The 12,618-nt window shown below is 37.6% G+C and overlaps 1 protein-coding gene across 4 annotated transcripts in view; it reads right to left on the bottom strand.

The window, feature by feature from the left end:
• fermt2 (FERM domain containing kindlin 2) overlaps nucleotides 1-11,473 on the bottom strand; it is a 47,944-nt gene extending 36,471 nt beyond the window's left edge. For 3 of the 4 annotated variants that reach the window (XM_065267487.2, XM_065267488.2, XM_065267490.2), the window contains exons 1-2: nucleotides 11,255-11,473; nucleotides 6,224-6,381 (exon numbers count right to left, since the gene is read on the bottom strand). In XM_065267487.2, coding sequence (XP_065123559.1) covers nucleotides 6,224-6,380 — 157 coding nt within the window. In that variant the 5' untranslated portion in view covers nucleotide 6,381; nucleotides 11,255-11,473. The remainder of the gene's footprint in view (nucleotides 1-6,223; nucleotides 6,382-11,254) is intronic. The other variant, XM_065267489.2, reaches the window with a different exon arrangement.
• Between the last annotated feature and the right edge of the window lie 1,145 nt (nucleotides 11,474-12,618).

Raw genomic sequence — 12,618 nt, 5'->3', positions numbered from 1 at the left:
AAATGGCACAATCTCTGTCCCAATCGGGACATTTACAACAACAAACTAAGAAAAAAAATAAAGAGATGTCACATAAAATCAAGCTTATGATGGCAACAGTCAAAGTCTTAAGTGTTTCAGCTGGTGCTGACAAAGGTTTTCTGCCAATCTGTTTGTCTTATCCATTTTCAAATACAAAATATTTTCAAACCCACAACATTTTCTGCCTCTTTCTCACTGCTACATTTACTTGTTGACACTAGCACATGAAAATAAATGAAAAAAATGCACTTTTGGTGGAAATGCGTATAAAAGTAAAGGTTCATATTGATATTTTATGTGTGTCATTGAATCGTTAGAAATTTAATTGAAGCATCAATCCATATCGATGTATTGTTACACCCCAAATAATAATGCATATTATAACCAAAACTTTTAATAGATATGGTTGTTTTCACTCACTGTAAGGTAGCTGAAATTACTTAAGCAAATGTGAAAACAAAATATTTATGTGAAGCAGTCCTGGGCAATATTATTTGTAAAAAGCACCCAAATAATATGCATGATGCTTACAACCAAACTGAAAGCACACATGACATTTTTTCTCTGATGGGCCCAGTCTAAGCAAGCAAATCTCAAAACAGTAAATCACAGTCAGATTTGATCAATGCAACAGGAAAGCTCTGTGCTGGGTAGGGCTGCCTCAAGTGTAAATGCTTCCTGCATCAAAGATTAGAGCGCTTTAAAGACAAGCAACATTACAAACCTCTCTACATACACTGAACCTATAAAGGCCACGAGACAAAAATTAAATAAATACTTAAAGACTAAATCAATGTTTAAATCAAATATGCTATTTAAACTCGTTCCAATAACCCAGAGTCAAGTTAGGATCTTATGACACACCCTTCAGGAAACCTCACCAGCAAAATCATATCAAACATAGTAAATATTCAAAATACCGCACAGACCAATTTGGGCAGACAGAGAACCTCGACAAAACTCCTGATACAAGGAAGGAAAAGGGAAAACATGACACAGGAAGTGATGCATCCTCTGATAAATGATGTGCATTTCCTTACAGTCTGTACTGCAGCTATACTATGATTCGAGTAGGCTAGCCTAACCCATGATTTTCTTTAAGATTACCAAATTTAACACCCGTGTGGTTTGGAAAAATATGTTTCAAACTTTGCTGTACCATACTCTTGCATGGAATGGGGTTTTGCAACAGAGACAGAGAATGAACATGATACACAATCATTTTAAAATTAGTAACAGCTGTAATTTAGTAATGCTGTAAACCTTAAATACAGTACACTGTAAAATATTTCTGTAGAAATTACAGTATTACTGGCAGCTGGTTGCCAGTAACTTACTGTAGATTTTACATTTTTGTTATTTACTGGCAATAGTTTGGCCATTTAAATAAACATGAAACATTTTCAGTCTTTATCTTTTACAGTAAGTTACTGGCAACCAGCTGCATAATTACAGCTAATTTTTACAGTGTACCCGCTATTGAATATTATTCTTTGGTTAAAGGGATAGTTCACCCAAAAAAAAATTTGCGCCACCCAATCCACGTTATTCGCATCATCCCATGCGAGGACGCGTCTGATCGAGTCTTTGCATTGACTTTGTATGTAATCTACCAGCGCAATTTGTTGAACTTGCGTTTGATGCCCCATAAGAGTCATAATCAGTTGTCATAATTAGTTTAGTGAATATAGCTTGTCTCATAAGTTATTTAAGTATAATATTGCATACGATGAGAGTTTACTGATATACTCGAGACGTCCAGCATTTCAGCATACACAGAGCTGATGCAGTCAGTGATACACAACTACATGATTCGTTTCACATGACCATTTCAGGTAATGTAGAGGACGGTTTTCTATGACAGTTTTATGATGTAACTTTTATAAAAACCGTCTGGGATTCGGATGACGAAGGTAAATGGACGACAACAACAGACCATGCAGCATAGACCGGCGTATGTTTAAAGCACACTCACACACAAGTACTCACTCCAAATAGCACTGGAATTTACAAGAGACGATATTTCAAAGAAAAGCACTTGACACATAAACTCACTTCTGTCTGCTTTATTGCATCTAAGGGTATTAGAGTAGAAAAATATATACAAATAAAGCTTTTATGACGAAGCTAAAATGCATTAAAACACTGAAAGAATTTGAGAGCAGCAGCAAAAATACCGGGATGACAGCAGCGTCAAGCGAACAAGCCAAATGTTTGAAGTCATTTCCTGTTTGCCAGAAGACTTTTTCCCCCAAGCATCCCACGTCACACAACCGGGCTCGACATGCGCATACAACCCCACCTAAACCTCTTTTCTCCATAGCAGAGAGTTGATATCATCAGCTAAACCATTTTCTTTTCAATCTTCTAAAATGATATTCGAAGCTAACCAAACATATGGAAAAAATGACAGTTCGGTCAAGAAGCTCAAATAAATGTGCCGTATTTTTCTCGCTCTGATGTCATTTTGTCCTGTCGTTCATTTTTGGGTTTCCTTTTGCATTCTAATAATACACTTTCCTCCTCAGCCCAAAATCAGCGAAGGAGTGCATGTCCTAGTAAAGATGTGTACGCCTTACAAGAGCAAAGAGTTTCTTTTGGCCACCACACACGTAATGACGACACACTGCAGATACTTATGCTTTTATAGACTCGCAGTAAGTGCCACAAAGTCTGTACAAAATGTGCCCACTTCAGCTTACTCATAAGAAATATTATGATTTAAACAGCACTGGACTCTTCCTTAGAAGATGAAGGTGACTTGTGCTAGTCTTCAAAAATGGATCAGTATTTCCCCATGATATAGCTGGCATTGGCTAACTAAGCTACGATGACACTTATGTCTTATCTATACGTTTAGTGCATTCCAAGCAAAACAAATTAAACTTGAAAGTGATGTAGATATTGTTTACTGTACGAGTAGCCAAAGCTAAAGGTGTTAGGGTCAATATAAAAGCTATCATGGCCCCATAGTCATTAATTATTAAATCAAATCTGTTGATGTTGTTTCAGGAAATGGCCATAGTAATCAATAACCGAGTGCTTTCCTGGCATTTCTATTTATTCCATTAGAGTAAATATATCAAGCCTTTAGATGTATAAAACAGAAAAGTGAGCGTGGGAGAATACATCCAGGCTGAATACACATAAAACATCCATTCAGACTGTATGGATCTTTGTCTCAAAGCGGGACAGACAGGTTGAGCTCACAATAATCTCACAAGGGCAAAACCAAAGGCACAAAAGACGAGACATTTGACCCCATTTCACCAATCACAGAGTTCATGAAAACATGTGAGAAGAGTCACTTGAAACCAATTTAGAGTTGCTGTCCTCAAATACGCAAGAGTGATATCTCATAGGTGAGTTTAAAATAAGATTAGCGGCGAAAACATATTGAGAAACACAAACATCTAACTCTGTCCTGCAAGGCAAGCTGTTTGTTTCTCAAAACATTCTCACGCTATGAAGGTTAAAACTCCTTTGGGAAAAAAGGGGCCAGTTTTCCTTTAGGAAATCCACAATTACACCTACTCAAACAAAGCAGGTCTACCCTTTTAATGCTATATCAGTGCTTTCTCTATTGTGTACGGTACATGCCTTTATGTTTTCATTATTACAATTATTACAACAGAGTATAACAATAAGGATTTTTGTTTGGCTTGTTGAAAGTTAGTTTTACTTTCCCTACCAATAAGTTCACTGGCCATGACACAAAAACAAGTTTTAACCAAATATGTGTATCTAAGAATAAATATCTTTTCTTTTTCTATGCCCATATTTCAATAATGTCAATAAATTGTTAAGAAAACACAATCAGATCCAGAATCACAAATTCATTTTGCAATTTCAATAAATGCAAAATTTACATTACTTTCCTAAAATATATTTACATATTTTTTTAAACCTACAAGGCATGAAAACATGAACAAGATCAACATATGTAAGATCATTGAAATAAGCACTAGGATTAAAGTTGCATCAACTCAGTGGCCAAAAACTCTCACAATGCCCATCCACAACATTTTAATGCCAATGTTTTATTTTGCTACAGGTAGCTATCATAAAAAACACCAGCACTCTGACAAAATGTTTTTTAAAAAAAAGACTATGCATCACCTATCTTTGTCACTCTTTAAGTTTTCCTTACAAAACCACAAACTCTTATAATCAAAGACCAAAAACTGACCATCAGACACTTTAAATAGCTCTTAAACATATCTTTTCAATGAGAGAATACACAGTATTGTTCGTAAAAATATTGCATTTTAAAATTAAGTACATTAGTCATGACATTAGTCCTACAAACTGAGGAGTTACCAGCTAACATGTAGCTCAAATACCACTTCTACACATTAGACAAGGTTAATGCATGAACATTTATGGGTAAGTTACATGCCCTGTGTCATTCAAGTGGTATTGAAAATTAAAATGAGTATGTCCTAAATCATGGTATGTTGATATGAGTATCCGTAAATTACACTGATGATGTACTATTTCAGTGACAATTGGAAGTGCATATCCATCAACATCCTAACGGCTGATATTACCCACAATTCATTGTGCGATGGAGGGTTTTTGTGACTCAGCGATGATTCACTTCACTTAAATTATATAGCAAATATTACATAAGAAATAATGAATGAAGAAAAGCCGAAACCCAATAGCCCTTTTCACACAGACATTACGGAAAATACACGGAAAACGCGTCCGAGATTTGTCCAGGATCGTTTGATTTTTGGTTAATTCACACTGCCAATGATTTTCTTGTGATGTTAATCTGTGTTTAAATCCCGGTCTCAAAGAGCTGAACCATAAGTTCTTGTTGCGATGGCACGCCTATTACGGCATTGTTTCTGCCTCTTGTTCACACAAAGAATGCTTTCCGTGCATTTTGCCGGCAAATGTTACTAGGTCCTCTTTAAAGAGCGATCCCAGGACATTTACGGAAGACATTTGTGTTCACACAAAAGCCTCTGCCAATTTTACGAAAATTTTCTGGGACCAAAGTGCTGTGTGAATGGGGTTAAGGAGTTGTTTTGCTTTAATGTGTTGGATTGTTAATGATAACAATGTGTGTTTAGGGCTAGGCAACAACAGTTACTTCAGTCATACTTTATTGTCCCAATGCCTGCATACTATTTTGCTATACTTTCCCTTAATAAAAACAACACATACTTTTAGAGCATAGGACAAAAATGTGAATTGGGACACCAGTTCCTAATGACCAAAACAAGATTACAAGCTTTTCTTCCACGCTGACCCTCAAAGAAACCTGTTTTTTACATCTGTAATCAAAGTTGAAGGAAGAGCCACAGGAGGTCTTGGTGTGAAAATAGGCAAAGATAAAAACAGATGCCTGATTTAAACTACACAGTTTTCAGACATTATTGAGATCTTGCATGTCTCATTATTACACAAAGCAAAACCTTTGTCAGTTCTGTTGAAACACAGAAGAGCTGGAATATGTAGATGATAATGCTAATGTCTCTACAAGGGAGGGTCTGTAGACATGTGTTCTCTATCTGTTCTTCCATATGACCCTCTTTTAAAGGAGTGGGATCATCTGTGGGATCCAGACCATTGAAAACAAAGCCTGATTTGTTCTATAGCTCTAAACAACAAGAATGAACCCTCAGGAAAATAGCAGGAAAACGGATCTTAAAACAACTGCAAACTATTCAAATAATGAAATGGCACAAACACACATTTACTACTTATGCAGAAAAATGCACAGATAGGACCAATGAACGTAAGCTTAACTAAATGACAGAACTATACATGAACTAGTGTCATTTCGTTTAGTTTCCAGTGAATAATCATTTGTAAGAAGACCATGAACCAAATGAGTCTTCAAATAAGACATTAGCACAACGCTTCCACACCTTGAATTTCCATGACTTTTTCCAAGTCATTCGTGATTTCTGGGAAAGGATTTACTTGACATATTCATTATTTCTGCATAATAATACAGTAACAGTGATTAAGCAGCGACTTATGAAAGAACTATTTATAAATAAGCATGACTACAAAAACGTATATTCACTAAAGAAGTTGTCATGAGTTTTCCATGGGTGGGAATCACCATTTTAAAATTCCAGGATGATCACTGAAACCCTAAATATATGACCGGCTTCATTCGGCTCTATCTGAACTATGGACAAACAGCACAAACATGCGGAAATCGAGCACATAGGCCTACCAAGTTTCTCCACAAGTTTGAGCATCACACCACCGATGTGAATCTCGCCGGTGACTCTCAATGAGACGTCTCTGTTCAGGTCAGTAACGTGCATCTTCAGTTCCCAGGTGCCATCTGCATAGCAGCCATCTGGCATTCGTATACCATCCAACGCCATCCTATACAAACAGTGACACAAGAGAAAAATTATTATGAAGCATCCATCCATCAAACAGTCAATGATCCTCAGAGTGATATTGTGTCTTAAAGGGATAGTTCACCCAAAAATGAAAATTCTGTCATCATTTACTCACTCTCATGTTGTTACAAACCTGTATAAATGTATTTATTCTGATGAACACGAAGACAGATATTTTGAGGAATGTTTGTAACCAAACCGATCGTGAGGCCCATTCACTTCCATAGTAGGAAAAAATAATATTATGGAAGTAAATGGGGCTCATGAATGATTTGTTAAAAACATTTCTTAAAATATCTTCCCTTGTGTTCATCAAAACAAAGAAATGTATAGACGGTTTCAGCAGTAACAACATAAACAAGCGGCTGTCGTGGTCCGCAGCACGTAACTTCCGGTAAACTCTGCTAAGAATAAATAACTACAAAGTTCTTTAAACTTAGTTTATTTATATAACAAGCAAAAAGCAACACATAGATTACCTGGGTGATTCTCACGAAACCATTGAAACACCACGGCACTAATGATTTTAGCTATAAAAGGTGTAATATAGTAATATTAAAAAGCCTCAGAATTAACACAATACTGTGTTCTACCTTGCACAATGTGTGATTTCAACATAAGAATTTATAATTTGTCAATTTTATCTCATTTTCTGCTGAAATTCTCATTACCGCAATGCGTCCGGCTGTGTTTGAACATGCGTTATGCTGTAATTTAAACATATTAAAACAAAAATATTTAGAAAAAAAATAAATGGATGTTTTGCTAGACTACTTTAGATGACAGAAAAATAATTTACTGAATATTCATGTATAATAATAATGAAGAAAAATTAGGAAATTGATATGTCCATGCCTGGTGTTCTCATCCTCCGCAACACTTTTTGAGAACAGTTTAAGCACACATACAGAATTTTAATAAAGTTTGATTTTGAGTGACCAAGCAGATGGACCAGTTACTTCAAGATGGCTACCAGGTAAGATCATCTCTTTATATCTTTCCAGTTAAATTTGAAATATTCTCTTGTCAGAATGCTTACACGACATTTTGATTATCATTACCGAAACAGGTAGTTTTCTACATTTCGAAAAGTGTTTGATTTACAATTTTTTATGAAAATGTTCTTTATTAAAGTCTAATTATATGCACTGAATAAAAAATGAGCAAAGCCTACGTGGCTTCTCTATTTTTAGCAAAACATACTGGGGTACCTCATCCTCCGCAACACCATTCTCATATACCGCAACCATTTAATAGCAGTTGCGGTAAAGAGAACTTCTGTTTCGGAAATGAGAATTTAAGCATATTGTTTATTACATTTAAATATCTCTTATGAATTTAAGATAAATTTAAAATGTTATAACTGTTGATATTTTGCTTTATGATGCTTCATTGTAGACAGTCAGCAAGTGAGAAAAAAGCTTTAGCAAAGGCCAGGGAGACTAAAGGCGGCACCTCCTTTCTGCCCAGTGCGGGAGTCACAGACACCAGAGAGGATGGCCTAAAAGCGCCCGGCGCTGTGACAGAAAGCGGGTTGCTGCGCAATTCATTAGGACTGTGCGTTAACCCTTTCCGCCTCTGCTGTCTTCGCAGCATGTGGCTCGTGTTCGAGAGTGGGGGGGGGGGTGTTGTAGACGCTTATGTGAGGACGGGCCCTGGGGCGAGCAACACAAAACCAACTGAGGAGAAAAATGCTGTTTTTGAGCGGCTTCGTTCCGGACGGCAGTCCCCCAGGACCCAGTTTCTTGCATCATATACTGGAGGATTTGTGCCAGGGACTCTTGTGATGCACCACCGGTTCTGGTCCATGAGACACAGGGTGGTGAGGTAGGAAGTGGCTCATAGACTTAGAGCTCTTCACCGCTTCCGAGAAATGCTCCGTGATTGTGCCCACCGTGTCACCAAACAGGCTGGATGGAGGTACAGGCGTGACTGTGCATGACCACCATGAGTGGTCTTCGTGGCCCTTAGTGTGAAAGTAGCCATTCTCAGATCCCTGAAGGTATTTAGATCCATGCTGCCCTCATCTAGAGCCTTAAGCACCTGCGCCTAAAAGATCTGTAGGACCGCCATAGTGTGCAATGCAGACAGAGCCTCTCTCGGCGCGGGTATGCTTTTTCGGACAGGTGTGCTGTCATGAGGCTTCACTACCCTCAAAGCTGTGCCACACCATCCAAGGGAGTGGACAAGGGGCAGAGGTGAGCAGCCACAGCGTCCTTGATGGGGGGAATACACAGGTAGCCTACCTAAGAAAAAAATGGGGGGAGGGGTAGCCCACGCTTTGGTGACTTTCCTCCGAGCATCAGCAGGGCGGCCGGAGTGAAGAAAACAAAAGTCAAGCTTGCTTCTCTGGGGTTCTTGTGGGGTGCTCCACTCAATCTCCAAGTCCTGCACGGCTTTGAAGAGAATGCGCACCAGCTCCTTGTAGAAGGATGGCTGTATGTCTGATGCACCACGTGGAGCCTGGTCCCAGTCTCCATCCAACACTGTCAGAGACATCTCATCTTCCTCCGCCGGAAACCCAAAGGAAACAGACCTGGCGGCTCCCGGTTCAGGACACAGGCTCTCGGAGACAAACTGAACCGGTTGAGCGAGGGGAGGACGACCACCAGCGGCTCTTTGCCGGCAGTGGGACACTGCAGTAAGAAACCTCCAAGGGCAATGTTGAGCCGGGTCCTGAGCACCTTCATCGGGAGATCCTCACAATAAGGGACAACCTGAGCCAACAATTGCCGCCTTTGGGTGGAGAAGCCCCAAGCAGAGCACACAGAGCTCGTGTGAATTGGGTGGGTCGATCAGACCTCCGCACCACAAGCAGATTTGCGACATCCCGGAACACAGAGAGGGCTGCTTACATTTCAACCTGAATTCAATTTTGCTGCCTATGAAGTCTGTCCTAAAGCATTTCTCGGAGCTGCCATTATGCAGCCAAAGTCATTGTCTCATAAAGCAGCGAGGGAACAAGTCAGCTGTCTAAACTTTCGGATACAGCCTCTCTCTCTCTCTCTCTCTCTCTCTCTCTCTCTCTCTCTCATCGAAACAGATACAGAATGGTAAAAGGTCAGAAGACCAAATCATATCCAGCAAGGAAATATTTTTCATCTTATTTACACAAATGTTTTGTGATATCCAGCTGACATTAGCTGCCCATTTCTCAATCCGATGGCTGCAGCCTTCAGAGCTCGCATTTGTAGGCAGCATATGTCATCAAGACCATCTTATTTAAGTATGTTAAATGCATAAATGGGGACTTAAATATGACACAAAGGAATATTAATATAAGCCTTCCTGTTCTCATGTTTTTTCTTTAATATTTTTTCCATAGACTACACAATAAAACAGTTTTGAACTTGAACGCATGATGCTGTAAATATTATCAGACTTTCTACTTTAAAATTTGTTTTTAACTAAATCTCAGGCTAGTATACGTATTCTCATTACCGAAATATTTAACCTCATTTCCGAAACCTATGTATCATTACCGCAACAGATGCTTATTAAATGTTAATTTCATTAATAGAAGCATAATACTTTGATTTTAAATGCATGTGCAGAATCTCCAAATTATGTTCTTTCAGGTTTGTCATGTCATTTTGAAAATGTGTCAGGTTTCTTCGAAATATAAAAAAAAAATAGTTGTAAATTGTGGAAGGTGTTGCGGTATATGAGCTAAATAAAACAAAATAAAAAAAACGTTAAATTTAAAATAAATATTATTTCAGAATTTCAATTTACTGTGCATGACTATTAATAATCAATTTTTAAAAATGTGAAAATATATTAGCTTTTCTAACAGTGTTGATGTTTTCTGACTGTTGCGGTAATGAGATTTTTTAGGACTTATTTTTGAAATTATGTTACAAAAAGTGTTAAATGATAAGTAAAAGTTTTTAAATTAATGTTCCCATATACTTCAGACTTTGTTTCTAATGTCTGGTGGAAAAAAAGTAAATTTAAGCAATTTTTACATTTTCATGCTTGACATTTTTACAACCAAGTTTTCGTGAGAATCACCCACCTAGGAAACCAAAACATTTGTTATTTTCGACGGGGCATTTGTTCAAGAGATCAGTTTAGCAACTAGTCAGACCATTAAAAAAAACGAATCTGGAATTAAAGTTCGGATCCAGACGTGTATCGCGTCAGGGTACGTGCGTCCGATGAAACCGTCTATACAGGTTTGTATATGAGTAAGTAAATGATAAAATAATTTTTATTTTTGGGTGAACTATGCCTTTAAAAAACTGCTAAGCTGCCTACACTAGGTAAACAACACTTGAGACAACATAGGGGTGCTTATGCATAGTTTAGTTAGGCAGCTCACTAGTGTTGATACAGTCACTTCATTAATAGTTTGAAAAGTTATGTACACAATTTAAAATATATTCAGTATTGATAAACAATAAATATATGAATGACAAATTAAAAGTCACCTCATTTAACAACTCTGACAACTGATTTAACTGCAGAAAATTCTTGAAGGCTACCAAAATGACACGAATAAAAATACGTAGTTAACTAATTACACAAAACAAGGAAAAGGGATTGTAAAACAGTAAGTTTCAGTCAGATTTGTGACATTAAACCTGTAGCACCCGCAACTAACGGTAAACTCTGAGCTCGAGCTCTGATGACGTCAGCAGCCCGTTCCGAATGCCAACTAAATAAAGACAGTCAGGTCAATGCACACAAGAGACAAAAAACACCAGCAAACTTATATTTCACCCCCAGTTTGAACAAAATATTAAAGTGTATATTTAAATCAAAGAAGTCTGTAAATAAAGGAGTATGCAACGGGGAGGTTTTTATTCAGAGTTGTGGAGTACGCCAGACAAATCATAGCGTTCACTAACCTTCACGAATACAGCGACGCAAATCCACAAAACAGCACTTCAGTGTCCCGAACTTCAACAGTAAGCGAGTTTTCTTTCCTTCAGTCGTGTGTTTAATCCTATCATGAGGAAGGTTCCCGAAAGAAAACCAGTTAAAGTCCAGCGGCGGAGCTCCTGGAGGGATTCGCGTTAATGGAGTCCAGTGGCCGCGCGCTCGCTCGCTCTCTCTCGCTCTCTTCCCTGCAGCCCGCCCTCAGATAACGTCACTCACGCACTCACTGTCCGCGCGCGGCTCCATCAATACATCTCACCTCTTCATACAATACTTGTGTGTTCACGCCACTTCATTAATATAAACTTTTTTTTTTAGAAATGCAATCACAATAACCACATGCTTAACCGGAATAGATACAATATAAAGTATCTATTTATTTCAATTCGTCATTTAAAGCTTTCATTTTTTTCTGTTTTATTACTCCATTCACCATTATTTGCTCATATGGCGTATTTCTGTATGAATACTGACATCATTTTCTTCAGAAACTTGTTGTATTGTTGATCAATGTATGTTTTCATTGATTTGAACAGTGCAAAATGCTTTATCACTTTAAAAAGGAAGCATAAAGTTAAAACAACTTGGAATTTGAAGTCAATTCAACCTAGTATTTAAGTTTTGACTTAAAAAGTTGACATAACTTACAAAAACAAGTTGAAATTGTTTAACGTAATTTGTTAAGTTAAAGTAACAAAAATACTGCATTTCTTTTTTCAGTGTTGGGTAACCTGTTATGTTGAAACATTGATTGACATTTACCAATAATGCAACAAATATTCAGCAGTTTATGTTTTATATACGGTAATATAGACGGTTTCGGCAGCAACAACATAAACAAAGGCTTTTCTGGACTAAACTTCCGGTTGACTTCCACGTAGAATCAATAAAAACAGAGTCATTTTACAGTAGTTTATTTCTGATGACAAGGGAAATAAATGACAAGTAAATTACCTTGTTCGTATATCATAACGCGTATCAACTATTACACCAAGCAAACTTTACTGTGTAAAATGAATGTATACAATGTTAGCCACAGTTCTTTGAATTCTTGCCTGGCTGCCAAACCTCTCCGCACAGTTGTGATCCATGCCTGTTTTCTCCTCTCATCTCAAGCAGAAAACTAAACATTTTATTTTCGAGAAGATATTTGTTTCAGAGATCAGTTTATCCACTAGTCAGACCAAAATAAATGAATACACACCGGAAGTTCACTTCGGTTCAGAGACGTCTGCTGATGCTGAAACCGTCTTCTCTCTTTTAATTTCACATCTTCACAGGTTCACTATATAAAAGGTTTAGGCCTACTTTTTTTAAAAGCAGTTTCATCCTA

The sequence above is a fragment of the Paramisgurnus dabryanus genome, chromosome 17 (assembly GCF_030506205.2).
Source record: "Paramisgurnus dabryanus chromosome 17, PD_genome_1.1, whole genome shotgun sequence".
Classification (NCBI taxonomy): Eukaryota; Metazoa; Chordata; class Actinopteri; order Cypriniformes; family Cobitidae; genus Paramisgurnus; species Paramisgurnus dabryanus.
The sequence above is the reverse complement of the archived record's forward strand: the minus strand, read 5'-3'. Positions and strand labels throughout refer to the sequence as shown.